This window comes from Tinamus guttatus, unplaced genomic scaffold (assembly GCF_059628265.1).
Source record: "Tinamus guttatus ecotype Peru unplaced genomic scaffold, ASM5962826v1 Tinamus_guttatus_pri_ptg000172l, whole genome shotgun sequence".
Lineage (NCBI taxonomy): Eukaryota > Metazoa > Chordata > Aves > Tinamiformes > Tinamidae > Tinamus > Tinamus guttatus.
Genome location: NW_028288706.1, coordinates 2,239,415 through 2,265,447, shown reverse-complemented (window position 1 = coordinate 2,265,447; position 26,033 = coordinate 2,239,415). Strand labels below are relative to the sequence as shown.

The 26,033-nt window shown below is 35.7% G+C and overlaps 1 protein-coding gene across 24 annotated transcripts in view; it reads left to right on the top strand.

Annotated features, from left to right (window-relative positions):
* Window positions 1-26,033, top strand: part of RBFOX1 (RNA binding fox-1 homolog 1) — a 950,329-nt gene that overhangs the window by 907,097 nt on the left and 17,199 nt on the right. For 20 of the 24 annotated variants that reach the window (XM_088523031.1, XM_088523035.1, XM_088523032.1 and 17 more), the window contains 2 exons: window positions 4,810-4,849; window positions 12,604-12,668. In XM_088523031.1, coding sequence (XP_088379157.1) covers window positions 4,810-4,849; window positions 12,604-12,668 — 105 coding nt within the window. The remainder of the gene's footprint in view (window positions 1-4,809; window positions 4,850-12,603; window positions 12,669-26,033) is intronic. The other 4 variants (XM_088523038.1, XM_088523037.1, XM_088523036.1 and 1 more) reach the window with 1 other exon arrangement.

Genomic DNA, 26,033 nt, shown 5'->3' with positions numbered 1-26,033 from the left:
AAGTTTCAGTTGCATTGTTGAACTGTCCCAAAGGTGTTAGTTAGTTCCACAGTTAGTCTTTTTCTTTGGCTTATGAGGTCATAATTGCATCTCTTCTGTAAGCTATTTGATGAAGTATATAAAAAATATTCTGTATTTTCAGGAAAGGGACAATAAAAAAAGCACGATAAAATTAGGAGAGTGAAGGTGACCTAATTGGCAATCAGAAAACAGAGATGATCTTTTTTTTCTCTTTTTTTTTTCTCTTGATTGTGGTGGAGGGGATAAACCTGTGATTCCTATTGCAGTGACTGCAGTTCTGATTTTGGCACCTCTATTGCACAGAATCAATCATTCCGTGCACTTAATCTGCTTTAGGTTATTTATGTTAACTTGTACAGATTGTGTGTATGGCTGAGGGCCATATATACTCAACAGGTATGAAGTTATTGAACTTGGCTTTGCAGTCAAGAACTTATGCCACTGATAGATTAGATAGATTCAACCTAATCCTTGATAAGGATCAAGAATGGTAGGGAAGAAAAGTGTAATTCTCCCACAATATTATAAAGGTGGATTCTAACCTAGTAAATAATTTGTTTCAATATACTTTAAAAATAATCTGCTAGAAGACAGAGAATGAAATAAAGCAGGTAGTGCAAAAGTGAGCTGGTGAGATGTGTTACATATTTATCAAGAAATAATTTCAGCAAATAATTACTGCATATTCATTACATCATTTAGAGACATGTTTTCATATTAAATCAGGTTTTCTGTATTCTCTGATTTTTCCTAAGCAGTGTAAAATCGTAAAGTACCTCTGCATAAATCCCCTAAATCTGTTATTTTTAATGCATCCAGTAAGTGCGTTAAGATAGCATGCATTTCTGGGTGAAGCAATTCAGATTTCAATAATGTGGTTATTTCCAGACCCTGTGTTGGCTTGTGAGAAACTCAAGATTCATCTGTCTGTCAAGATAATTTTTTGCATATAAAGTGCAAAACAAGTTGTGGTGAGATGGGTCCCTATGCGATACATTCAGGCTCTTCCGAGGCTTGAAACTTATCATCTGTTCTCTGCCTACAGCTTCAGAGAGAGAAGAGGAGATGATGAGCCAAATTACCCTTAGGAGAATTATTTACTGAACAAAAGAAAGAGAACATAGCTGTTGGTATTCTGTGCTTCATCCTTCTGATGAAGGGCACTGTTATAAAATAAATTTGACTCCACTGGTAAGACTGAGTCATTGGAGTCAACAAATGATAAAGATAGTGAATAGAACAAATTTACTCTGAAAATCCACAAAACCGTGAAGAAAAATAAGAAGGAGACTTCAAAAGAAGCAGCAGGATTTATATTGAGCAACAATAACATACTAGAAGACTATATGGAGGAAACCAAATGAAATCAGCTGATTTCCTTTCAGCATGCATGTCCTGCTCAGGAATGATACGCGCCTGTGCCTGACTCTGTCACTTCCTCTCGCTAGTAACCAGGCTTAATGGTGGAGTCATGCATCCGTGCTTCATTTTAGCGTAGGGTTTAGCATCTTCTGGTATATCATTTACCATGAAGCAGTTGCAAATTTAGACTTCGGAATAAATTTGCTTCCGTACCTGACTGAGCACTGTATGTAAAAAGAAGTCCTGGATAAATGAAGTAGGCTACCCAAGATTACAACAGGCCTCATTTGGAAATTCTAAGTGCAACAGCCCCTATTCATCTTGTTTTTGCTACAAATTCACAAATCAGCTCAAGGAAGAAGAGAAAAGATCCCCTTTCTGACACGCATTTCTCAAATTCACTGTAATTCAATTTTAAATTAGAGAATTAAATAACAATTGAAAATAGTATGTTTTAACACGCTAATATAGTGCCCTCTTTTCCAGTTATTCAAAATGGTGCAGAATTAGGTTAGCACTTAACAATTGAGATGGTCCTGGGTCCTCAGAGGTTCCTGTAAGGTCCAAAGACTTTATACTTGTTTTACTTGGAGCCTCTGTTTTTCAGTAATGATATCTTCTTCACAGAATCACACAGAATCACAGAATGGTTGAGGTTGGAAGGGACCTCTTGGGAGCATCTAGTCCGACCCACCTGCTCCAGCAGGGACACCCAGAATGCATCATGTTTTCTAAAAAAAACAAGTGCTTCCTATCGTCACTGTCATCCTATTGACAGTGGGATCACATATCTGTTCATAACAGATTAGTCAACCTTTCATCAGTTGTATTCATGTTTCTTAGGGTAATGGAGGTATCCCGTTATATTTTGAAACACATTTTGAGGCAATTCTATGCTGCCACTGGTCATTTTAAAGTTTGGAGTCCAGAAGCAACAGGAAGACAAGAAAAAGTTTTGTCTCAGATCAAAAGAACTGAAATACTTCTGTTTTCCCCGTGCTCTGATGCATCATTAGTTTTTCTCACTGATCCTCTTTTGGAACTTAAGTATTTTGTGTTAGATAAGTTTGTCACCAACCAGAAACCCTATTAAAGATATATTGAGGTGGAGGAATCTTGCTGCTATTCAGAGTTTTGTTACCTCCTGTGTATAGCATTAGGCAGCAAATTTTGAAGCACATCTCTTGAGATGGATGATTTTTGTTACACACCGTAAGTGTCCATGTAGATTAATGCCTGTGTCACATGAAGTGTGTTTCTTTACTGGAAGTTGTTGGAAGGCTGGATGAAAGCCCTGAGTGCTCTCTTTATGTGGGCATTTTTCGATTAGTTGCTCATTAATTTCTTGCAAAATCATTTGAATTGCATGGTTCCACTAAGGGCTTTGTTTGTTTGAATCCTGTTATAAAAACAACACAAGTTTATCCTTGTTTTTTGCAGCTCTTATGCTGTTTACAGGATTGGTAGCCTGATGGAACAGCTGAAAATGCAGAAACTTTTTGAACTGTGTATTACATATAGCTGTATATTACTGAAAATAATCCTGAGTTATACCTTATCTATAAAAATGTGTGGTTTTAGACCTTTTCTAAGAAGCATGAAATAATTTTATGAGAGTTTATAGCAGCACTAGTCTTTGTAGCATCTTTTTGATAAAGGAATGAATGAGCCTTTCCAGAGGATATGTGACTGTTTAGAATATGAAGTCCTTTTCTTTTGAGTGAATGTGAGTTGATGCAAATGCATGTCTTTTGAAAAACAAACTTGCTCTATGAAATTCCTGCTAAGGTTCTCCGTGTTCAGTAAACTTCATATCATGATCTCATCAAACTCTTTCCATGTTGTTCCTGATTGTATATTTCCACTTCACAGTCATGCGGAATGTTCTGTTATTTCTTACATGCAAATAGGTATGAGAAAAAACATGTAATTTTTAAAGTACTTGAAATATCAAAAACAAAATGCAGGGATGCTATTAGGTAAATAGTAGGCCTTCTGAATACTTCCTATGTTGATCAGTTTGGCATATTCTGTTCTGGAGACAAAATATAGGGAAAAACATGAGTAGATTTCTGACCTTATTCAAGTGAGTGGCAGGGACTCATATGGATTTGAGTGTGAGCCAGGGATTTGCTACATTATTATTTTATAGTAAACTTTTGTCATTGATAAAGTATAATGTGGTTTATATGTATTCATATGCATATGTATGATTTTGTCAAGTGCAGTGATTTTAGCAATTCAGCCTTCAGGTTCAGGAGTATGAGCTTAATAGATCGCTTGTATTTCTGATGTGAAAATTCTTCATAATAGTGCTGAGTGGCTTAGAATAGCATAGCAACTTGATAACTAATATTCCCAAATTGAAAATACTGTTAAGAAAAAAAAAAAAAAAAAAGGCCTATTGTGTGCTCCCATATTTAACTCTTGGGCTGATTTTATTTGCTACACCTATTTTATGTTGCAGAGCTGTCAAAATAAAAGCAAAACAGCAGGTTTTATACTACATATGTAATTGGTAGGCCACTACTGCACAGTTCCAGCTTTACTCTGCGTAACCATTTAAGCCATCCTTGCCATGTTGTGTCTTTCATCTGAAGGGATTTATAATTTAAAATTTAAACAAGTCACACTAATTAATCTTAGCTGAAATGCAGCAAATTGTGGGTGAACTGTTGGCAGCAACATAACAATACTACATTTTTTTCACTTAAGCAGTGATATGCCCAACCAAAGCTACAGGGTGATTTTGGAACCATAATCATGTTCACCAAAGTTGTAAATTGATAAAGCAAGGAAAGTTAATACTTCTATTTTATGAATAATGCTATGATATTCTTAACAATCGTTTATCAAGTCAGGAGGACAATGTCTCTGAGTACCCTGTGTATGTGTAGGTTGACTTAGCAAGGTCTCTGACCCAAGGGGTAGGGTATCACCGTTCCCTAGCTATGTACACTGTTCTTTTATTTTATTTTATTTTTTCTTTTTCTTTTTTGAATGACACAGACTGCTTTTTTTTCTGAGAGCTGACAGAATGACAGGGCAGGAAAGGAGTATTTTATGAATTAACATTATGGTGATGTAGCAATACTGGTGGCAGGATTGGCTCACTGAAAAAAAAAAGAAAAAAAGAAAGAAAAGAAAAAATGCTGGCAATTTGAGGTTTCTTAAAAAAATTATCAAAATTTTTATGCAATTTTGCCGTGCTTGCCTGTCTTTTTGGCATGCTTGATAAAGATCCTGTATTCAGTAGTTTCACCTCTGATACTCCTGCCAACCTCCTTAAGCAATGTGCAGAGCGCCTTCCTCCCCCCGCGCTCTGTTCCTGCGACACGACTAACCCCAGCTCTGCCGGGGTTGGTGGCATTTGCATGTGGAAATGCACTAATATGGATGTTTTTCTTTGTGTGTGCATCCTTGCAGTGTTGTATACCAGGATGGATTTTATGGTGCAGACATTTATGTAAGTATTCATTGATGTGCATGCTGTCCTTGTACATTACCAGAGTCATTCTTTTTGCGAGTTTGCTGCCTAGCTTGACTCTGTTTTGTCTATTTACCATCCCTTGCCTGTCAGAAAGAATTGAGAAGAATATCTCTCATATTGGAAGACCTTTCTGTTCATTACATCTATCATTGTTCAGTGGAGCTGAATTAACTCTTCAATCAAATGCTGAATGAATGCAAAAAGATGTGAAAAATGCACAGGCATTGGGGAGAGGGGAAAGCTTCTCCCTTCCAATTGAAAGTTCTAGGAAACAGGTGTAAAGGTTAAAAACTAAACAGAAACATTCTTCTGCAAATCTCACATACTTTTTCTTAAAAATCAAAGCAAATGGAGTATTATTAACACTTGTGGTCTGAAAATACTTTATGGAGAGACATGGACCCCTTTAGGAATTCCCCAATTCAGGCAGCTTTTGCCTGTATGCAAGTCCCGTGGTGACAGCAGAGCTTAATTCCATCGCGAGTTGAAAATACAGCTGCATGTTGTCCTTTATCTGAGTCGACGTCTGTCTGCTCTTTTCACATCTACCTATTTCACTTCCTATGAAGTAGGTAGAGACTGCTCATGTTGGAAGGAGTGGCTGTATTAGCAAGGATCAATAGGAGGGGATCCACCTCACACTCAAACCTCACTGGATACCAATTTCATTTTAAAAACCTTTTTTTTTTTTTTACACATTTATTACCAATAATGAAGTTTTGACTTGAATACAGGGGCTATTTAGTCTGATATACAAGAAATCTCAGATGATTGAGGCTGAATCATCATGGAACGCTCAGTCTTTAAAAATGTATGGCTGTAACATTTTGTTGATATTCCACTAATCTTTTACATTTGTTATCATTTTAATAAAAGTCTTATCCTAAATTACAGCTGTTTAGGCATTGTCTTTATTGCAACGGACAGCTTTCTTTAACCTCATTGTGCTTCTGTTGTACTGTTTCTCTTGAGATACAAAAAGATAGATTAGGTGAAATTGGGATGGATATTAAAAATTCAGTAGGAAGTACTAGAAAACATTGCTTATATTTATTATGAATAATCTCTTAGAGCTACTTCCAAGAAAAAAATAGATTTTTTTTTGATAAGTTTATATAAAGGAAACCGATTTGAAGTTATGGAAGAAGTGTAGTACTTTTCTGATGGAGGAAAAAGACTAAAAAATGAGTAATTTAAAAGTCTATTCAGTTATGGGTTATTGAGTTATGGGTTAAGATTCTGTCTTTGTGTAGTTTGTGATGGTAACAGGAACACACTCTTTATGATTCCTGAGAATCACCATTTGCTGAAGGCAAATGCAAGTGTAGTATGCTGCTTGAATTTCACCTAAAGATAGTGCTGTCAATATTTTGAGCTGTATAGGATATGTTGTATGGTAATGAATTTTTTCAAGTGTGGTTTCCCATTTTCGTTTTTCTTCAAACTGTCAAAAAAATATCACAATCATTTTGCTCAGTTCACCAGTCTGAAAATCTGAGAAGCAACAAGACATCTTTCTTGGGCTTGCTTAGTGCAAGTATAGGTGGGAACTAAATGTTAATGTTACAGTTGGTATTTTTGGACTCCACTGCTGCTAAAGAACATAAATGTCTCTGTTGATACTTCATAATAACCCCAGTCATACTTTGGGTTTTATTCTGTTTCATTTGAAGATGGTCTTCACCTTCACAAAGCAGCTGATTTCAATGAGGAAGATTCTGAAAAAGATTACTGATATCTAGTAGCTTCAGTTTCACTCTATGAAGTCTTCATGTACTTAAGAAAATGGGATGACAGTGCTGATGCATCATTTTATTCACTTGCTGGCTCATATTTCTGCCTGCATTTCTTAGCTTCTTCATGGAGAGTAGTACACCTTTAGAGTAGTTGATGGAATTCCACATTTTTGTGGAAGTTGTTCATTTTTTAAAATGATTTATTGTACGTAAAGCTGCTTATTTTTCTTCACATTTTTTCTTTCTTGCATCTGAAGTATTTCGAAGGAGAGAAACAGAGAAAAAAAATGGCCTAAGTCAAAAAATATATATACAATTCACAGTGTGTTAGTTCTTTGCAGCAGACCAAGTTATTCTTTAAATCCCAAATGTTATGGCATAGTTCTACTCAGCTAGTCTTTTTAAGTGCAGAACAAATGCTTTGTGACAACAGAGAATTAAAATTCAAACAGTAGAGGATCTGACAGTAAATAGGAGAGAAAAGAACCTCAAAAACACCAGAGAGTAAAGCCAAAGGAAGAGAATACTGAAAAACAAAAGTATATCTTAACCAGTATCTCAAAGTAGTTTTTCTTTTGATTATGATTACATTGAGTAGTGACAATAGTACGGACGATGCTAAACTATAAACCATTCCTAACTAGCTATTGATATAGATATGCTTTTATTGGCTAGCATACACACAAAGGAAGTAAAGATAACAGAGAGATTCTAGTTGGGTAAAAGCTATAGGGACAGCCAAGAACAACAAATAGTCAGAGTGGAGCAACACTAACCAGAGGAAACAAAGAGAATGAGAATGTAGAAATAGTAGGAGGGAAATGCAGTTTAAATTGAAAAATCCACAGCCACAGTTCCAAATGTAATGTAATGCAGTCTATATTTCATATATTTCTATATGAAATGTAATAATGCCTCTGCAATAACTGAGCTATTGAATTCTTCTTTTAAATGTGCCTTTAACAAGGAAAAGTAAAGGAGATGATTAGGAAGTAAGGAAAACCTTTTAAAATTAAGTATTGATTCACTAAGAGAAAAAGTCATTAAAAAGGAATTAGGGTTACCTGCCTGCAAATATAGAAGTTCCTAGATGAAGATTGACACCAGTGGAAATAAGACAAAGCACTCCACAAAAATCAAACAAAAAATACTAACAGGCACAGAAATGCTTACTTAAAATAACAGCTCTGCACTATTGCTCTGCTTTATCTCACATTTGCTTTTTTTTTTTTTTTTTTTGCCATTGTCATAAAGAATGTTTGCAGAACAGGTCAGGATTCAATCTGTGAAAAGTGAAACATCCCAACCTTCCCTACACCAGTTTCACTCATGCCTTAGCAATCCTGTTTAGCTGAGGTTTATCAGTCACTCTTACTGTTGATGGCAAGATGTTCCAGCCTCAGGATCCTCAACCTGGGGCACTGTAATAGTGAGGGCTCCAGGCGCTGTCTACGAGGGTAGATGGGGATTTGTTCCATGATGCTGACCGAGAATAAGACGTATTTTGTGAGCACAGCCACAGAAGCAGTTTTTATCAGCAGCTCATGCCATCTCTTCTAGCCCAAAGGTATGACAGTACTGACAGTGGAACATGTACTTCCTTCCCAAGGAAAGAGCAGGCATTTTAGTTTAAAGTATGCTAATTATTTAAGTAATGTCCCCTTGATGGGGACATTGATGATGGGGGGTCTGTGCAGACAGCGAATCCATTGCCACAATCGGATATCACAAAAGTTGCTGAATAAAATGCAAAAAGCTGATCTGTGCCCTTAACTGCCAAGGCTTCCTTTCAGGTACCAGAGACTTTCATGTTTCATAAATGAAGGGATGTGCTGTTCTCTGTGACTTACAGAAGTGGAAGAGAAACATGGAGAAATGACTTTTCCAAGGGCAAAAGCCTCCTCCTAGAGCAGCCGGTTGGGCTAGTTGGTGCCCTGGTCACCCCAGTGCTTCACCAGTGCCTGCTGGATGTTTGGAGCTGGAATGATGAAACGTCCTGCAGTCCGTACTGCTTCAACCTCTGTATCGTGTGAATAGAGGAAGGGGAAACGATTGTTTCTTCTTTCTGCGCTCTGCAGGGTGTAATTTATCCCATTTTTAACCCAGTTTCTCTGTTTTTAGGTAGTAAGGTAGATTTAATTCTCAAAACTAGAGAAAGTTTTGAATCTTGATTAATTTGAAGTTCACAAAATACTTTGAGAACCTTGAGTGAAAGAGTGTATAGGAAGCATGAAGACAATGTGAGGAAGAAATATTCTCAATATTCGCTATGTTAGCTAGGAAAACATATGGAAGAAAATTGCCATTATTTAGACTGGTTTCAATTATCCTTACCCCACTGTTGGCTCATCTGAGATGAAGATCAAGTAAAATAATTTACCTATTTTATCAGGGCATGTCCATGTTCATACATCTGTTAAAGTCGTTTTTGTGTTAAAAAAGTGTTTTTTTAACTTACATGTATACATTTTTTTTACAATTCAGATATAATTGGTATAATTTTCCATACATTTTCATTTTATTTTAGCTTATTTGAGTATTCTGTGATCACTTCCATACATGTTTGAGATTACTTCGTCGATTTCTGATCTTCCACTGATCCCACTGACCTTTTTCAATTTGCTTGAGCCACAGAGATGTGTAAAGCATGGGGAGGAAAGTTGTAATGAGTAGCTTTGGTGAATTTGCCTGAGGTTTGTCTTTCCATCCTTCCATCTTTCCTTCCCTTCTCATTTAAATCATTACATTTCTGTTTCTTTATAGAGTAGTATTTCAAGAGCCTGTGTATGGCAATAAGTTGACATATACGGAGTAGTGAAAAATCTTATCATGCTGAATGTAGACTGCCGTAAAGTCATTATCATACTAAAATCATTTGATGAGGATATGGATTCTGTGTGTAAAATAATAAGCATAGGCTACCAGTTTTGTACCTGGCATTGTTTTGTATCGCAAATCACAGATTTTCATCATGTCCTATGAAGTATAACACTCAGTGCTATGAGTGTCTCACTCAGTATTACATTTCAATATATTTCGCTGTATTTGGACTGCAGGAAATTGGCTTTGCACTAAATTTTTTAAAGACAATGTAATCTACTATAACATTGCAATATGATTCTTCTGAAAGTCGCAAATATGGGAGCACAGATAAGGCAGTCAACGTTATTTTAGCAAAATATATTATTTTAACTGATTTTTTTTTCAAAATAATACCTTAAGGCACAACAATCAGATACATTCTGCTCGAATTTACTTCGGGAAAATAAAAACACTTTCTAAAAAATTTAAAACTACAAATTATGTTGTTAATTTTTATGTAATTAACATATTTCACATGCAGCCAAAAGCATGAAGATAAATGTTCAATGTCTCCCAAATATTATATATCTACTAGATATTATTAGTGTGTTCTTCATCTAAGATACAGGCCAAGTTCAAAATCAGAAAATGGTCAGGTCGAACTGTCACATAAGTTTAGGATTCAGTGGCTTCAATGACAGATTCTTATCCTGATTCCTGGTAAAAAGTACCAAGACTGCAGAGAACAAAACCAGTAAAAGTGATTTGCTTAAGAATCTTTTTAAGTGTAATTTTATAATAGATTATGCTATAAATATGGAAATGACATCAGGTACAGAACTGTGACTTAAGTAACTTAATATCAAAAAGTTGGACATCCTGAGTTTAGATTTCAAAAGTATTCAGGCAGATTCAATAACTTAGGTCTCTTTTTCTTTTCATTGCTTTAGACTCAGTCTTTTCTGGACTCTCACAGATCTAATCCCAATTGTTGAATCCAAAGCAGCTTAATAAAGTTCAGAGTTTAGCTTGATTGTTCAGCAGCATTTCCTTGATGAATGCAAATCAAAATGTAAGCATAAAAGCAGGTTCTGAACAAAAAAAAAATCTATCTTCGCACACTGAACAATTTTCAATGGTGCTTAAATAAGGGAAAGAAAAAAACAATTCTCACAGGCCTGGTGTCTGTAGATTAAAGAGGAGCCAATATGTGAACAGCCTGTCTTATTTTGGTCTGATTAAGATTATTTCAACACTGATCCTTTTAGATAGTGGGCTGTTCTTATGTGTCTAGTTGGGTTAGAGTGACCTCTTTCATTTAAGGAAAGGGCTTTTAGAACTGGGCTATTAGCCGTGCAGTGAAGTCATACCTGTGCCTAACTTAGGATCACGGCATCCGGAGAATCCCTTGCTGTCTGACACAAATTTTCAGGCCTGATCATGAATATGAGCTTGTGGAATTGAGAATCTTCTTTCTCCTTTTTCCATTTGGTACCTAGTGATAGCAGAGATTATTTAGACCTTAAACAAATAACCAAAAAATAGAGGGGAGAGCAGATGAAACTATCATCTCTCAACTTTTTTCCTGACAGAACAAGCCAGGCCAAGTGTGTCGCTTTCCTTATCTTCATCATCAGCTTCACTGTTTACTGGCTCTGTTTGTACTTGGTGATATTCATTATAAGACACTTGATTACCCATGTGGGAGTATACCTGCAAGCACTAGTTATCTCCAATACAATTGTTAGTCTGCTGTTTGCTTGTTAGCCATCTATTGCTTTAGAGATATCAAATGCCTGAAGTGCAAATGTGTTTCTTGTCCATGCTTCTTTTCTTGAAAAAGCAGCAGCTTGCTGCAAGAGCAGCAGCATATAGCATATATGTAGTGTGCAGCATTTATATCAAAGCACTATGTTACTCTAGTGTTGTTGCTCCTAATGGCTTTGAGCAGGGATCTGGCCAAACCTGAGTAGGTAACTGAGCACTTGAAGTGGTCCAAACACGTGATCCTCAGAGATGCTGGCAGCATAAAGCCTGGAGTTTCTACCTGATTGTCAGTATATGATGTAGAATGTATGCTCATTCCTAGGGCGATGTGCCATCATCAGCTAAGCAGTGAATGATTATTTCCAAAAACCAAGTGGTTCATACCTTCAAAACAAATAGGGATGAACACGTTCTACCAAGCTAAGGAGTAGAGAGCAAAATAGGCTGTAACAGGCAGAAAAATGATCTTCTGGCTTTTCTAGAAGTAGAATTTGTGAAATTAAAACAGAAGACTCACAGAAGTTTCTACAGTAAAAATAAAATACTGTTTTTTAAGAGTTGACACAGAATAGTCTATTCTTCATGCTTCAGCATATTTTCTTGCATGAATAGAGTTTTTAAAAAAATCAATCCATTAAAATGCGCACTTGAGCAAGAGGGGGCAGTTCATTCCAAGCTGAGATGGGCTTTTGCATCTCTGTTAATCTTGGGGGGAACTGGGAAGGGAAATAGGATGGTCCCACGTCCCCAGAGAGTCTGGGGTGGCAAATTCTAATTGGAACGTAAATAGCGTTTGTGTTATCTGAGGAGACTGGCCCCTGCTTGCTAATTGGCATGCCGAGATCATTTTGCAATGGCTGATATAGCGCCCTGGTCCATTGAACAGGAAGCTCTGCTGTTTTCACAGTTTGATAATCAATGCATCACTGCACACAATTCCTTTCAAATGTGTGTTTGTTTGTCCTGTTTGCTTAATTGAACAGCTGCAATTACTGTTACATACAGCTGAATGTTAATTCAGGGAAGAAGAGATTTTTCCTTCTTCATTATAATTGTATGTATAATTTAGAAACTTATATAACAGGAAGTATTAATTCAGTGTACAAATCCCCAAAATATTGGGGGTTCATAAGAACAGTTTCTACTTGAAAACCTGTAGAAGAATGTAGTTTTGTCTTATAAAAAAAACACTTGATTGGATGAATACAGTCCACTGTTTTCTCATAATCTCTGTGACAAACTCCAACAAGTACAAATTTGTGGTGATAAGTTCTGCTTAACCCCTCACTGCAGTACTCAGTGTATTTGATCTCTTAAGTCAATTTACAGCATGACAGTAATATTTCATTTTTTTTTTGGTAGATTTTACAAAATGTTGTTGATGCTGCTGTAGCAATACAATTAGAACGTGAGTTTGTGTTTCAGGGTGGTTATGCTGCCTACCGGTATGCCCAGCCTGCCACTGCCACTGCAGCTGCCTACAGTGACAGGTAAGCACTAATGGATTGCTAATAAATACTTGACCAGTGGAAGCTGAGGATGATTTTATCAATTTGCCTTGTTTAAGTCTCATAATTGTCTTGTTGCTCTGCAGATAACTGTGATATCTAAAGCAGGCTGTTTTATTATAATCCATGAATAGCTGTAAATTTTAGGTATTGAGAAATTGAGAATCAGGAATGAGGCATGCACATTCCCAAGCTGTAGATCATACAGTTAATGCCTGTGCCCCTTGTGCAATGTAGATAAATACACATATGGCTTCATGATGGTCTGCTACTTAGGATCATTATTTGTCTTGCAAGTATTATTTCAGTTAATTTAGAATCCAAACCTACTGAATGTTCTCAGTTCCCATTGACATTGTTTTAGTTAGTGGAAATTGAGAATGAACAGTATCCAAGCTTGAACTATCTGAGTGAAAAACCTTTCTTTTTTTTTCCTATTTGCTTCCTTCTCAAACATTTTTGGAGTGCTGAAAAAAAAATTGGAATTATGCTTCTTTTGATGTATATTTTATCCTAAAAATATAAACCACACTTGTTGGAAAAATTATCAGGAATTATATTAAAATCTGCATAAGAGAAACATGTAAAGACCTTTGTAATCTAATAAGGATGTCAATGAAACTAACTCTTCCTCTTACAAGATGAAAATTGTGGTCCTCTGGAAGTCAGTGTCTGAATTGCTATTGATTTCAATAGAAATACATTTTTGTCAAACAGCATTAGTCTTTGCAGCATGTGGACATGGTATACCATTTGCTGCTAAGAAATTGTATCTTTAATAAAATCAATGCTACCATTAATACCTTTCACATACTTGAAAAATATGTAGTCATAAAGGGAGGAATGTGTATTGCAAAAGAGAGATCTTATGATTCACTATAATAGCAAGAAGTGTGGTCACACTTCTGTATTCCTGATATAAGAAAATTTTCCCCTGAAATCAGGGAGAAAATTTCTTAAATTTTGAAATGTATTGGAAAATTACTTTAAATGCTGAATTAGACATTGTTTTTAAATGTTGCTCTTTCTTAAAGAAATCAAAGGATTAAGAAATTTCAGTGAACTTTTTCTTAGATGGAAGTGCTGTTCATGGATTCCATATTTTAGAATAAAGTACTATAGTCTGAATGTTACAGTGCTATGCATGCGTATTTGCCTTTCAAATGCTTATTATGGGTAATGAAGATACATTTCTTAGTTACGTGAATAAAACAATTTGCATGTGTGGCTGAGGCATGCTGTGTCAGACAGGTAAGCAAGTTACTTTCTATTAATTTCGGGTGAATTATACTAAAGTAGATCCTGCCGTTTGCACTCTGAGTTGTCCTATTTCTACTGAGGGTAACCTCTGAGACGAAGTGCCACTCCGTAGTTCCATTTCATTTCCACAAAGGCGTGTTGTTAGCATGGTGCAGGGCTAGGGTTATAGTGCAAAACAATGCTGGATGCTAAAAGATTAGTAAAATGAAAGGACAAAATTACAAATAGCCTACTGCGACTAGCCATTTTTGCCAGATATCGCTGAGGTGTCTCTGGGTCATTTTGTAGGGTGCTTATTCCTATGAATACATGAATTTCCAAAATATTACATAGAGAAATGGATATCAAGATGACTTTTAAATCTTTATCTATGAATTAGTGTACCTTCTCATAAAACAAAGCACATATTCTGCTATTTGTAGAGAGTAAACAGCACTAAAAGTTACCCTGACCATGAAAACAAATAAAAGATTTGCTTAAGAGGACAGATGATACAAGATCATCTGTGATAGGAGATAGTGTTCTTAAATGCCTTAAAGAAAGCTTAAGATGGTATCAATATTAATGAAGTCGTTAGCCTTAACTATTTTTTGAAAAAAAAAAAATCTAATTTGCAGATGCACTTTGTGTATAATTGGAATTGTCATAACCCGAGTTTGATGCATACTTTTAGGTATCTTAAATGAATTTTATATCTGTTTTGTTTTTAATTTAGTTTCTCTTTTTAAATATGGTTACCCCTTATGTCTGACTTGCTTCTGCCAAGTGAATATGGTATCTTGTGATAATTACAAATATTGTAATTGAACTTCCTTAATCTAGCCTAAAGCTAGAATAGAAAACAAAACAGAAACAATCTGCTCAAACCAACATTTTTTTAAATATATGAAACTATATGCAAACATGGATACCTCTGAATACTCACCACTACAATTTGTGTTAATTTTAATAACTTTTCATTGATTTTTACTTAATGTAATTTAGCAACCCTATTGTAAATCATTGCACTGTAAGTGCTGTAATAGCTCAGTACAACTACTCGTATCTGTTCTTCTTAATGTTATAATTACCTTCTGTCCTGTGATAATAGAGAAGAGTCCATATTGGATTATTTACTGCTCCTTTTCAGTGTTGATTTCAACCCCTATTTTAATTGTAAATGAAATATACTTACTGTACATTTTAAAACCATGCCCAGTAAAATGAAGTGAGGGCAAATATTACTGAGGCAGAGACATAACATGGAAAATAATGCTTTTTTATTTTCTTATTTTTTTATTTTTTGGTCACAGATCATATACTTGATGAATGGCAAGGTTCCATAATTGATAGGTCTCTTTAATTGTGCAGATGGAAAGAGCAAATCTTTAGATTGGAGACATATTTTGGTAAATTAAAAATAAAGGTTAACGGAAAGATCTGGGACTCCAGAATCAATATAGCAAGTCAATGGATAATGATCACTGTAATAGAGCTCTATTGTGAAGAAATGCAATGGTATCCGTGTTTGTCACATCTGGAAATATTGCTGGGAGTAAGCAAAGAATTGTTATATAGGAGAGAATCAGATGGTAAGGAAACAAATAAAAGCAAAATCCTAAGTATTTGTTAAGAAAAATCATGTCCTTCCTCATAAAAGTAAATGCAGACCTGCAAATATCTCCAGGTTCTTCTTAGACATACAACACTGAAAGAAAACAAAACCACCCCCCACCCCACCCCAAAAAAAGAGGTATTTTATTTTATATATGAAGCAATACAATCACTGAATACCAATTGAAAAAGTAGAATGGGAGTCTTATATTGTGTGATCTATATTAATTACTCTTAAACATTTGAGCCTCTTCGGAGAACAAGAACAAAAAAAATCACTATTCCGGGGCTTTGCCTCCCAAACCGTCTGAACTGAGCTGTTTGGAATGATAATTGTAATGACATGCAAAAGATGCTAAATCAGGTGCCAGTAAAATGCCCACTCAGCTTCTACTCAGCTTTCATGTAATGTTGTAGAAGTATTATATACATATATATATACATAGAGAGAGAGAGAGAGAGAGCTGTTAGATTTCTATCCAAGTCTGAAGTAAGAAAAACTAGCCAAGTCAACAAATTTGGTATTTATGACATAGAGCGAGTGAAAGCATGGCAGTGGGGCGTATTGTCATTTTGTCATTGCATGTTCACTTGGTGTTGCTAGTATGTCTGTAATGCTGTATTGGATTTGACAGATCCATCACATAGCTCAGTGAATGGCTTGCTTGAATTAAGCCTATGGGCAGACTTATTCACATTGATTGGCTATTGGTTTTGTGTTTTATGACTTGATTTTTGCATCTTTGATCAGCGTAAGAAAAATGTTCCTTTCTTGCATATTTTCTTTGTCAGCAATATTTATGAAAGTGTATGTGGTAGTGTAATGAAGCAAAACCCCACTTAGAGTGTATTAGCCCTACCTGAAAGGCAGCCTTTTCCCTTGTACTGCTTGCTAACCCCTTAACACTTAATAATGGTAACTGTGTGTTTATATATGTATGGCTGTGTACACATATATATATATATACACACACGCTACCCATCCATCACCCACCACAAACACACAGATGCACATGCACACACACACGTACATGCACACATATGTATGAAGGTATTGTGCTCTGAGATTAATTCTCTTTTTCTAATGCAGTGTCTGATTAAAATTTTGCTATGAAAATGGAAAGATTTCCATTGACTCTTTTGGTGTTTGGATTATAACCCTCATCACTGGAAGCTGACTATTTTTTTTAATTAATTCCTCTTTAAATAAAAAAAAAAAACAAATAACAAGCATATTCTGAAACATTTTGAATAGAACATTTTGTAGTGTAGAGTATATATATTTTTCTCTATCAGTTTGTGTTACATGTTCTGTGGTCATACGTAGGTTTTTGTACAAAATTTAAGACAGGACATTTTGTTGTATGGAAGTTGTGTATCTTCCAGATCTGAAGTCTCACTCCCTATAAAATCCTAATAATAATTTACCTTTTTAACATATCCTCATGGAATCTTTATTTTTGTCAAAGTAGTAGTTTCTACAGATATATAATTTAACATCTTTTTTCAGTCCTCTTTGTCAAAAGTACCTGAGAGTAATACTTGATGTTTGTAGGCCACTTATCCTAAAATAGATACTAGAAACAGATTTGATTTAAGTGAAAACATGTTCATTAAAGGATCAAAAACAGAATAAAGAATAAAAATATATAAAATACAAAATGTGACCTTTCATAGATTGTGTATAGATTTGTTGAATAATGTAAACTTCAAGATATTCTGTTTTATGAATAACAATGTAACTATTACAGTTTTATTCAGATTATGTTCTCTTATTGAGGATCCTACTAATGATATATACCAAAAATTAGAGATTTGACAGCATATAAAATATCATAGCATCTTCAGTCAGAGTTTAATTTACCATTAAATAATTTCATAGAAAGATTAATATTTTAAACAGTAGTACTTCATTTATTTAATGATCATAGTTTTTAAGATTTAGGAGAAAGAATTCTGTGCACAGTTGTAGTTCCTTAAGTAACTGGTTTGGGGGAGGAAAAATAATAAGACAAAGCAATGTCTCACTTCTCTACTCGCAGCTGGAATCTTTAAACATTTTTGAAATTTGCTATACAAGCTTAGCATAGAAGATGCAGAAAAGTTCAGGGGAATTGTGGATGACAAATAAGCAAGAATCATGTAGCCAATAGTGAATACTGTCCTAATTTTGACTAATTTTACTGTCCCCAAATTTTGAGAATCCAAGAGGCTGCTTGGCATCCTGGCAGATACAAAGATGATGTTTAGTTTCTGTAGCAGTGACATTTTGTGTATATACAATGACTTTCTGCTTCAAACATTGATATGTCATCTGGTGATGCTTGATTGGTCTAGTGTATTCAGGTTATCCTGTGTGGTAGCTAAAACTTGCTTATTCCCCAATAATGCAAATAAAAATGCAAATGTTATGGAGAAGTAATCGATTTAGGCATTTGACTATTACTTTTGTATGTCTCTATGTCTATATCAAATATGTGGCAAACTAGGTGATCACTGGCAACATGCTAATATTTCATAATCCATATTCATCACCTAGATCACAGTTCGGGAAAAGACTAAGAGTAGATGACTCATGGTATAGCCATAAGTACAGTTTAGTGAAGGGATTAGGAAACTATGTTGGTGATTATGAATAAAGAGAATATAGTATAAAAGGAAAAAGTCAAAGATAAAAAATGAAATATCTGAAGATTTAAAAAAAAAAAAACTGTGAACAGGGAGTTTCATATAGAGCAATTTTAAAGGAGTTTCCTGAAATAAAAATGTACTGCATATAGTAATTTGCAATGACTGAGGCCGTGATTCACTCTAAAATATTGTAGAAATAATGCTTTGTGGGAAGACACAGGGAATCACGTTCATGTAGTAAAATACGGCAAACAATTATATGCAATAAAAATGGGCTCCCCTAGTAGGTCTAGAAAGTTATGTTGTGCGCTTGATCTTTTAATGTATCCTTCTAATATTTGGTAGCATTAACGTGTTTTTTGATACTTTGAGGGCTTGATTTACCAATGTGATAACTGCTTCACTGACTCAAAGCTGTGGTATTACCATAGTGAAAAGGGTTGGAGTTCCTTGCCCAGAATTGTGGTTAGCATCTGGTATGAGACCTCTATCATGTCAGAGATGGTGTGCTTCATATGCTGGTCCTACTTTTCCCTGCAGTTTCCAGTTGTCTTCTCTGTAACATCAAGGCATATATTTAGCATCCCCATAGGCAAGGAAACACTTGACTGTTACTGTAAAATTTGATTTGACATCCATCCTGGGGAGCATAAAGAAAAATTTGAGAGATAAGGTAGAGGAAAACTAAAGCCTAGACTTTCATATCTGGCATCCAAAAATGCTCCCATTTTCAAAGATGCTGAGTACCATTGTACCAGCTCCTTCTTGAACATAATGAGAAGTGTTAAGTGCTTAAAAAAAAAAAAATAAAATAAAATAAAATAAAATAAAATAAAATAAAATAAAATAAATAAAACAGTGACTCTATTTTGACATTTACATATCAACTTCAGTATTCTTGCTATCCTTTTGTTTCATATGTCTAGCCTACATGAGGTTATGAAATGAATTGCAGTTTGGGAGATCCTTACTTTAATATAAAAGTTCATAATAAATCAACGTGATTATGAATATATTCCACAGATGCATTTATTTCCATTTGAGAAAAAGAAAAAAAAATAATTTGATTACATTTTAAAGTAATTATCTACATAATATTTAATACTGACTTCTCCTCTATAAGAGGTTGTTGAAAGAATGCGTAACTTTAAAATGTTTATGTGTGTTGTATTTAGCAAACTGGATAAATACAGCATTAGGGAGTTATTAAAACATTGATTCCTAGTCCAGCAGACCAAAACTGTTACAGTCTGTTGGGTCAGTGCTTGTGCCTGTGACATGATAGACCATAACAGTTCCTCTGGACATGTCAGCGTCTAATTATACAGTTTTTAGTTTTCAGATCATTGACTCGATAGACCACAAAGAGGCAGATCAGAACTGCTACCTAAGTGCTTTCACTGTGACTGCTTTAAAAGTAAGAAGGAATTAAAAGCATTGTGAAAGAGGTAACAAGAAGGTGGATTAAATGTTACTAATATTGTTTGGAATGTGTTGGGTATAGTCCATATGGATTTGCCACTGCAAATTGTCACTGTGCAGGAAATGTGTTTAATGGAGGCAAGGAAGTATTAAAAAAAGGTACTTAAAATAACTATGTAGACAGAATTAATAAAGAAAGAGGAAATTAACAATCTTGTGTTTTTTTAGTTTAATTATGCCTTTTTTTTTCTGTAGCACCTCCCTTCTCAAAGAATTGCAAAGCAGTATTAGGCATTTAATTAGATATTTTCTTTGCATACTTTTGAGATTGTCAGTTGTATATGCTTCTAATACTCTAGGGACAGAGCTGTGGCAAATCAATAGTCAATAAGAAAACAACAGGAATAGATAAAGCTAGTTTACCCATGTATTTGAAAGAAAAACCTTTAGTAAAAATGTCCTGGAATCTTTCACATGCATGTGGAAGAAAAGGAAGATCTTTGTTTCAAATTTCAAATGGAAAGCATATTGATCTATAAAATCCATTTTGGCTGTTTGAATGAATTCTTAAATCAATCCCATGAACGTTTTCATAAAAATATGCCTAAAATATGCTAGAATATTCAAATGCAAATGCTAGAACTTTAAAAATAGCCTGAAACTATCAGACCTGAATCATATTGTCATTGGTTTATGCTGCTGACACTCAGTGCCTCTGAAAATTAGTCATTTAGTTCTTCAAATGAGGATTTAGATTAAGTGTATAGCATTTGTTAATCATATTAATAGAATTTGTTAATTATAGTAAAATGCCAGCAGTCTTAGAGCTGGCAACTGACATCAAGATGAATTTATGAGTTATTCAAAATTTATGAGTTATTCAAAATGTCATCTATTTGTCTAGATTTCATTTTAAAAATCTTCTCTGTTCCTCTTGCAAATAAATGCACATAATCATAATATGTATATCATACAAGTAATTTTTTTATAGTGTAAGGACTATAAAGGGACTGTAAGGACTTGGATATGTAGAGAAAGCCCACTGATACAGCAGGTAAAATCAGTTCAACCTATGCATATCTGTAAAGCACTGATTAAAACAAACAACCAAAAAAGTAAAAAGATAAAACGGAGAAGAAAATACACATAAAATTAAAATATAAGTGAAAAGGTTATAGAAATTTCCCTTTTGGTTGTGATTTAGGACATTGTCCACATTCTGGACATATTTCAGAAATAAATGTATTTTTGGGCAATGACTATGCTAAATTCTAAAATACAGAGACAGTTTGCCATAGATAATTTAATTGTGCAGTCTTTGGCCCTGACAGAGGGGTAAGAGGAGGAGAGAGATGAAGAGTTTATGTCCAAGGCACTGTTCTGAAAGAGCTGTAGCCACAGTGTTCACAGTATGGGCCTTTTTCTCCATTAATATTAAACTATACTACAAGCATCTTTCTTGATAGTTTTTTAGTTACATAGTTCAATAGAAGGGTTAAAACAGGATTTTTGTTTTTGTTTTTCCATCTGGTCTGTGAGTCTGACACAAAAATACACATTATATGAATGCATCTTCTATTGGTCACTTGATTTTTTTTTTTCCTCTAAGTAACTGGGCTAATAAAGGCATATGCCTCTGGTCTTGGGAAGACACATCCCAGAAGAGTTGGGTTTTTCTGTTTTATCGTATTTTATTCTTGAAATGTGTTTTCCACAAGTGCAAAACTGCTTTCTAGTACGCTAGTGAGTTCCTCCTACTCCTGAGGTTGTGTGACTGGAGGTAGGAAAAACCTTAATGCCTAAAACCTTACTATTTCTTGCCTTTTTGGTGTCCTCCTGTCTTTGATTATGGGTAAATCACACTGCAAAGGGCCTAAGGGTCTGTGTTGAGGGCTAAGATGACACAGATAACGGCAATAGAGAGGTGCTAATTTAATCGCTTAACCTGTTGATCAAGTTAAGGGCTTGGTTAATTGCTTGATGCAGCACATAGAGTCATTTGAGACCCTCTAGGGCATTAGAGAGACCCGCAGAGACAAATGCGGCCTTGGCCAAGGGACACCCCTGGCCTCCGCAGCCAGGCCGTGGGCTGGCCGCCCTCCTTGGGCGTGCAAGGTGAGCGCTGGTGTTCGCTGTGAGGCAGTGGTTACAGAAGCAGCTACATTCATTTCCTCTGCTGCAGGGTTTTACTCCATTCACCTTTGAGGACTGCCTCAAAATGCCAGAAATTTCTGTTAAATGTCATTTAACAAAGTGGTAGGGAAAGACGGAGGTGGGAGGTATGTTATCCTTTCACCGTGAAAGCAGAATATCTAGGCGAAAGCAGAATATCTATGTTTTCCTTTCTGTCTTGGCATCGGTAGTAGCAGTTAGATTGAACAAGCAGCTCCGTGGATGAAAATTGCCTGGTGTGTGTGTGAGAGAGAGAGAGAGACCAGTCTAAGAGTAAAGGATTATTTTCTTGATGTACATCAGGTCAACCAACTTGATGGTAGTGCTGTTGAAGCTTTATATCACTCAATAAACCATTTTTTTTCTCTTTCTAATTTCATTTTTACTTCATTTGATGTAATTTATGAGTATGACTGTAAAGTTGTTTAGTTGTTTTTTTTATCTGTTGTGATTCAAATGCTATGAGTATGATAATGTACTTGGATGTTACAGTAATGGGAATATAAAGCATTGTAATAGTAAATACAGCCTTCTTTCTGTAGTTATTATAGTAATAGCAACAAGTCTAAATTCTTTAATAGCCTTGATATTGAAATTTGGGACATTGGAGAGAAGGAGTTTGAGAAGGCTTCATAAAATGACTTTAGAGAGAGAGATTCTGAAGTTTTGTCCATACTTGAATATCAAGGAAAGTATTGGGCTAGCCCACCACCAGCTATGTTATAACTCACAATTTAAATAAATAATTAATCTTGGCAATAAAAATAAATAAATAAAAATCAAGAGGGACTTAAAAACACTGAAGCCTGAAACTTTAGATCATGGCAGGGGAGGGGAAAAATTTTTAATAATATTATGAGAAATGTGTATATGTATCTCATATTACACTTACAGACAAAATCCATTTTTAGCTCCAGATTCCTGGAGAATACAATTTGGAATAGCTCCAAGGAAGTCTGTGCTTTCATTTAATATGCATCAGTTTTGATCCATGAAATCTAGATACTGACTATGCCTGTAAATCGCGTGGTGCTCTTTAACAGAGCAAGTTAAACGATTACATATAATTCAAAACTTCCTACTGTAACGTCCATACAGTACTGCACTTGCTTTGGTCTTAATTTTCTCTGTTCTGTGGCTTTCAACTGTTGCACTTGTGGTAAGCAGAATAATTTAGTAGGTAAATTTAGCAAGCGAGGTCCAGGAATTCTGGTGTATGAATCAGTGCATAGTTTAGGGGATTATGACTTCTCTTACATTTTAATCTTCCTAGAGTTATTGTGCTTATTTTTAGGAAAGTTCTCATTCCTTAAAATCTCATTTGATCTCTGGTATGGCTTCTGTTTTATGGAGACTTGGTGTTGCCCAAAAGGTGTCTTATAACTTCTAGGAGATCTGGGTTAGATTATGTGTGTGACAATATTTTGTCCTTCATCATATGCCGTGTAAAGCGCAAATATTCCAACTTTCAGGGAGAAGAGGGGACACAGGCAACACTTGGTAATTTGCGCCCTTCATCCCCAGTGGTCCAAATATGTAGACTTCCCAAGGTACAACCGAAAAATACCAGGGCCAGTAGCAGTAGTACAGCACAGCAGGGAAATTATAATAATAGATTAATGCTCTTCTAGGTATATGTAGTAGCAGAGAGAGAGAAACACTTCTTTTTGAAGTGTGGAGGAGCTGTAGTCCAGCCTTTAAAGGGAGCATGCAAAGAAGTAGTTTGTCCTGAAGATACTTGAGATTTGTGCTTGATGGTATTGAGATCTCTTAGGTCATAACAAGGAGTATCTCAGACCCCTTTTCTGAACTTACAGCAGCTTCGCTTGAGGAAGGGATATTTTTAAGCCTATATTGATCCACATATATTTATGTATAGCAGAATATCAGAGCTTCATGTGTTGAGAAAACATCTAGTTAGTTTTCTCAATGAAGAGAAACTCCCTGCTTTCTATATGTGATGAAGCCTGAGGTTCCAATCCTGTATCAAAGTCAGCGTGAGACCAAAACCTCTCTGTCTGCTTGGAGCATTTGATGCTGTGGTGCTGAGCTTGCTGGTGTAGTGTGTATGAGGTTGGGAGACATCAAGGTAGTTGGGAAAAGTTTCCAGGAAATTCATAAACGTTCTTTAAACAGCCCTTCTGATGTACCTAATTTAATTATTCCTGAAGGAGCACGTGCGGTGCCCGTGAAGTACATCCCCCCACAACTGGAATGTCAGGTGTTACAAACCTGAAACTAACTCAGAGCGTGCAAACTAAAAATGATTCCAAAAGACCTTCAAGACTTCTTAAACATGATGTAGAAAAGATTTCCATAGAAATGAAAGCTAAAAACATTACACAGTAGTTAACAACTTGCCGATATGGTTCCACTAAATACCACATATACAGACGTAGCTAAATTTAAATTTAGTAATCATATACAGCTTCTGTAGTAGGTCAGTGAGCTTTAAAATGAATATACAGAAGTTTGGAGTTTTTTTCTGTATAACCTCAGCACAGTTACAGGTGACCTGTTAGAAGCAAGATGATAGGAGACAGTTATTCTTAAAAATGGGAGGATGCACCATTTTGGCAAGGGAGAGTACTGGCAAAATGTATTTATAAAATGTTCTGGGCCTTCTAATTAACTTATGCTGCTATAACCATGCTGAAGAAATTAGTCTATGGTGAGGAAAAAGGGTTTTGGACACCCCAGAAGGCCTAGTTTCTGTGTGTACATAACATTCGATTACATCATTTGTCATCAGTAGTGTTTTTCACTAAGTAATGTCTATCATGAAAAACCTTAGTCAGTCTTCATTTAAATTCCTATTCTTCACTTGCTTTGGTTTTGGTTTAGTATATTGTTTTCTAAATGTTGTAAATCAATGAGCTGGCTAAATTTAGAACAGGCTACTTTTAGAACAGAGGTGATGAAGTGAACCTGAAAATATATATACATATGTGTATATATATTTCTGTCCTCTCTGATGTTTGCTGCTGCAGAATATGCTTTGAGTGTAGCTGCTGGACTTTTTCTGCCCATCTTCTGTCATCCCCAAAACTTTCAAAGAGTGCTTGGATTCCAAGTGCCAGTGCCCTGTTCCATCTAAACATAAATTTTTTAGAAGCCTAATGGCTGACAATCACTCCTGAGAACGTAAGCCCTAATGTAGCTGATCAAAGATCTTGTGATCTAAGATCTTCTACAATAAGTCCAGCACAGAAAATATATATGGAATCCTCACTTTTTTCCAAGCTTCTCTGAGGAAAAGACGATAAGGGAAAAATGTTGGCAGGATGCCCTGGTCAAAGACTCTTCTAGAGCTCTTCCCCATTCTACTGTGCATGGCATTGGTCACAAGAAGGGAAGAGTGAAGGTATTCATTCATATGTAGGGTTTCTTCACATAAGTGCTTCTGTATCTTAAAAAGCCATAGGGAAGATAAGTCACGGATTCTAGTGATTAATTTTTTTTTTCTTTAATTCATTTTGATGCTGTAGTATGGGCTGTTTTCACAAGCTACCAGCATCAAGGAGGAGAGAGGGAAAGCATCTAATATTTTAGTCATGGAGAAGACTTCTGGGCAGAAGTAGCAGTGGCTACTTCTCTGCTATGTAAAGGTTCATGTCATGAGGCTCTGGGACATTCGTGCAGCTCTGTGAGGATCCTGGTCGGGTGTTAGGGGAAGCGAGGCATAAGAATTCAAGCAGTGTTGAGCGTTTTTTGAAAACTGGGGTGATATAGATCCTTCTCAAAAGTACTAAAGCACATTTAACTTTAAAGATATCTTTGCTACCATACCATGGCAAAGCTTTATAGCAGCCTTCAGTTTCCTAGTATAAATAGTGAGGGATCTGTGGGGTTAGGTGAGGTAAGCCCCTGCAGCAGTGGTTGCCACCGGGAAGTAGCCACGGAGGTGGAACCAGCTGTGGGGAAGCCCCAGAGTCCGTGGTCCTGCCCACACATTGGGGTTTGCCCCAGGTCGCTGGGTCTGCCAGAGGCTCCTGCGCTGGCAGGGCTTGCATGTACCCCAGGATGTAAATATTGGGCATGTCAGGTACGGCCAACTGTGCATTCAGATCAATGCCTGTGTCATGACCAATATATTTATCATGTGACTCTCCCAGTTGGCCTTTCTGTGTTACCCCAAACAAATAGCTACACCATGAATAAAATCCTTTGGATTTTATGTACATGTTGTTTTACATCTGAAATTTCAAACAATGAGCAGTGAAGACTTAATCTTATGTTTTAGTTCATAATATACAAATTTAATTGATT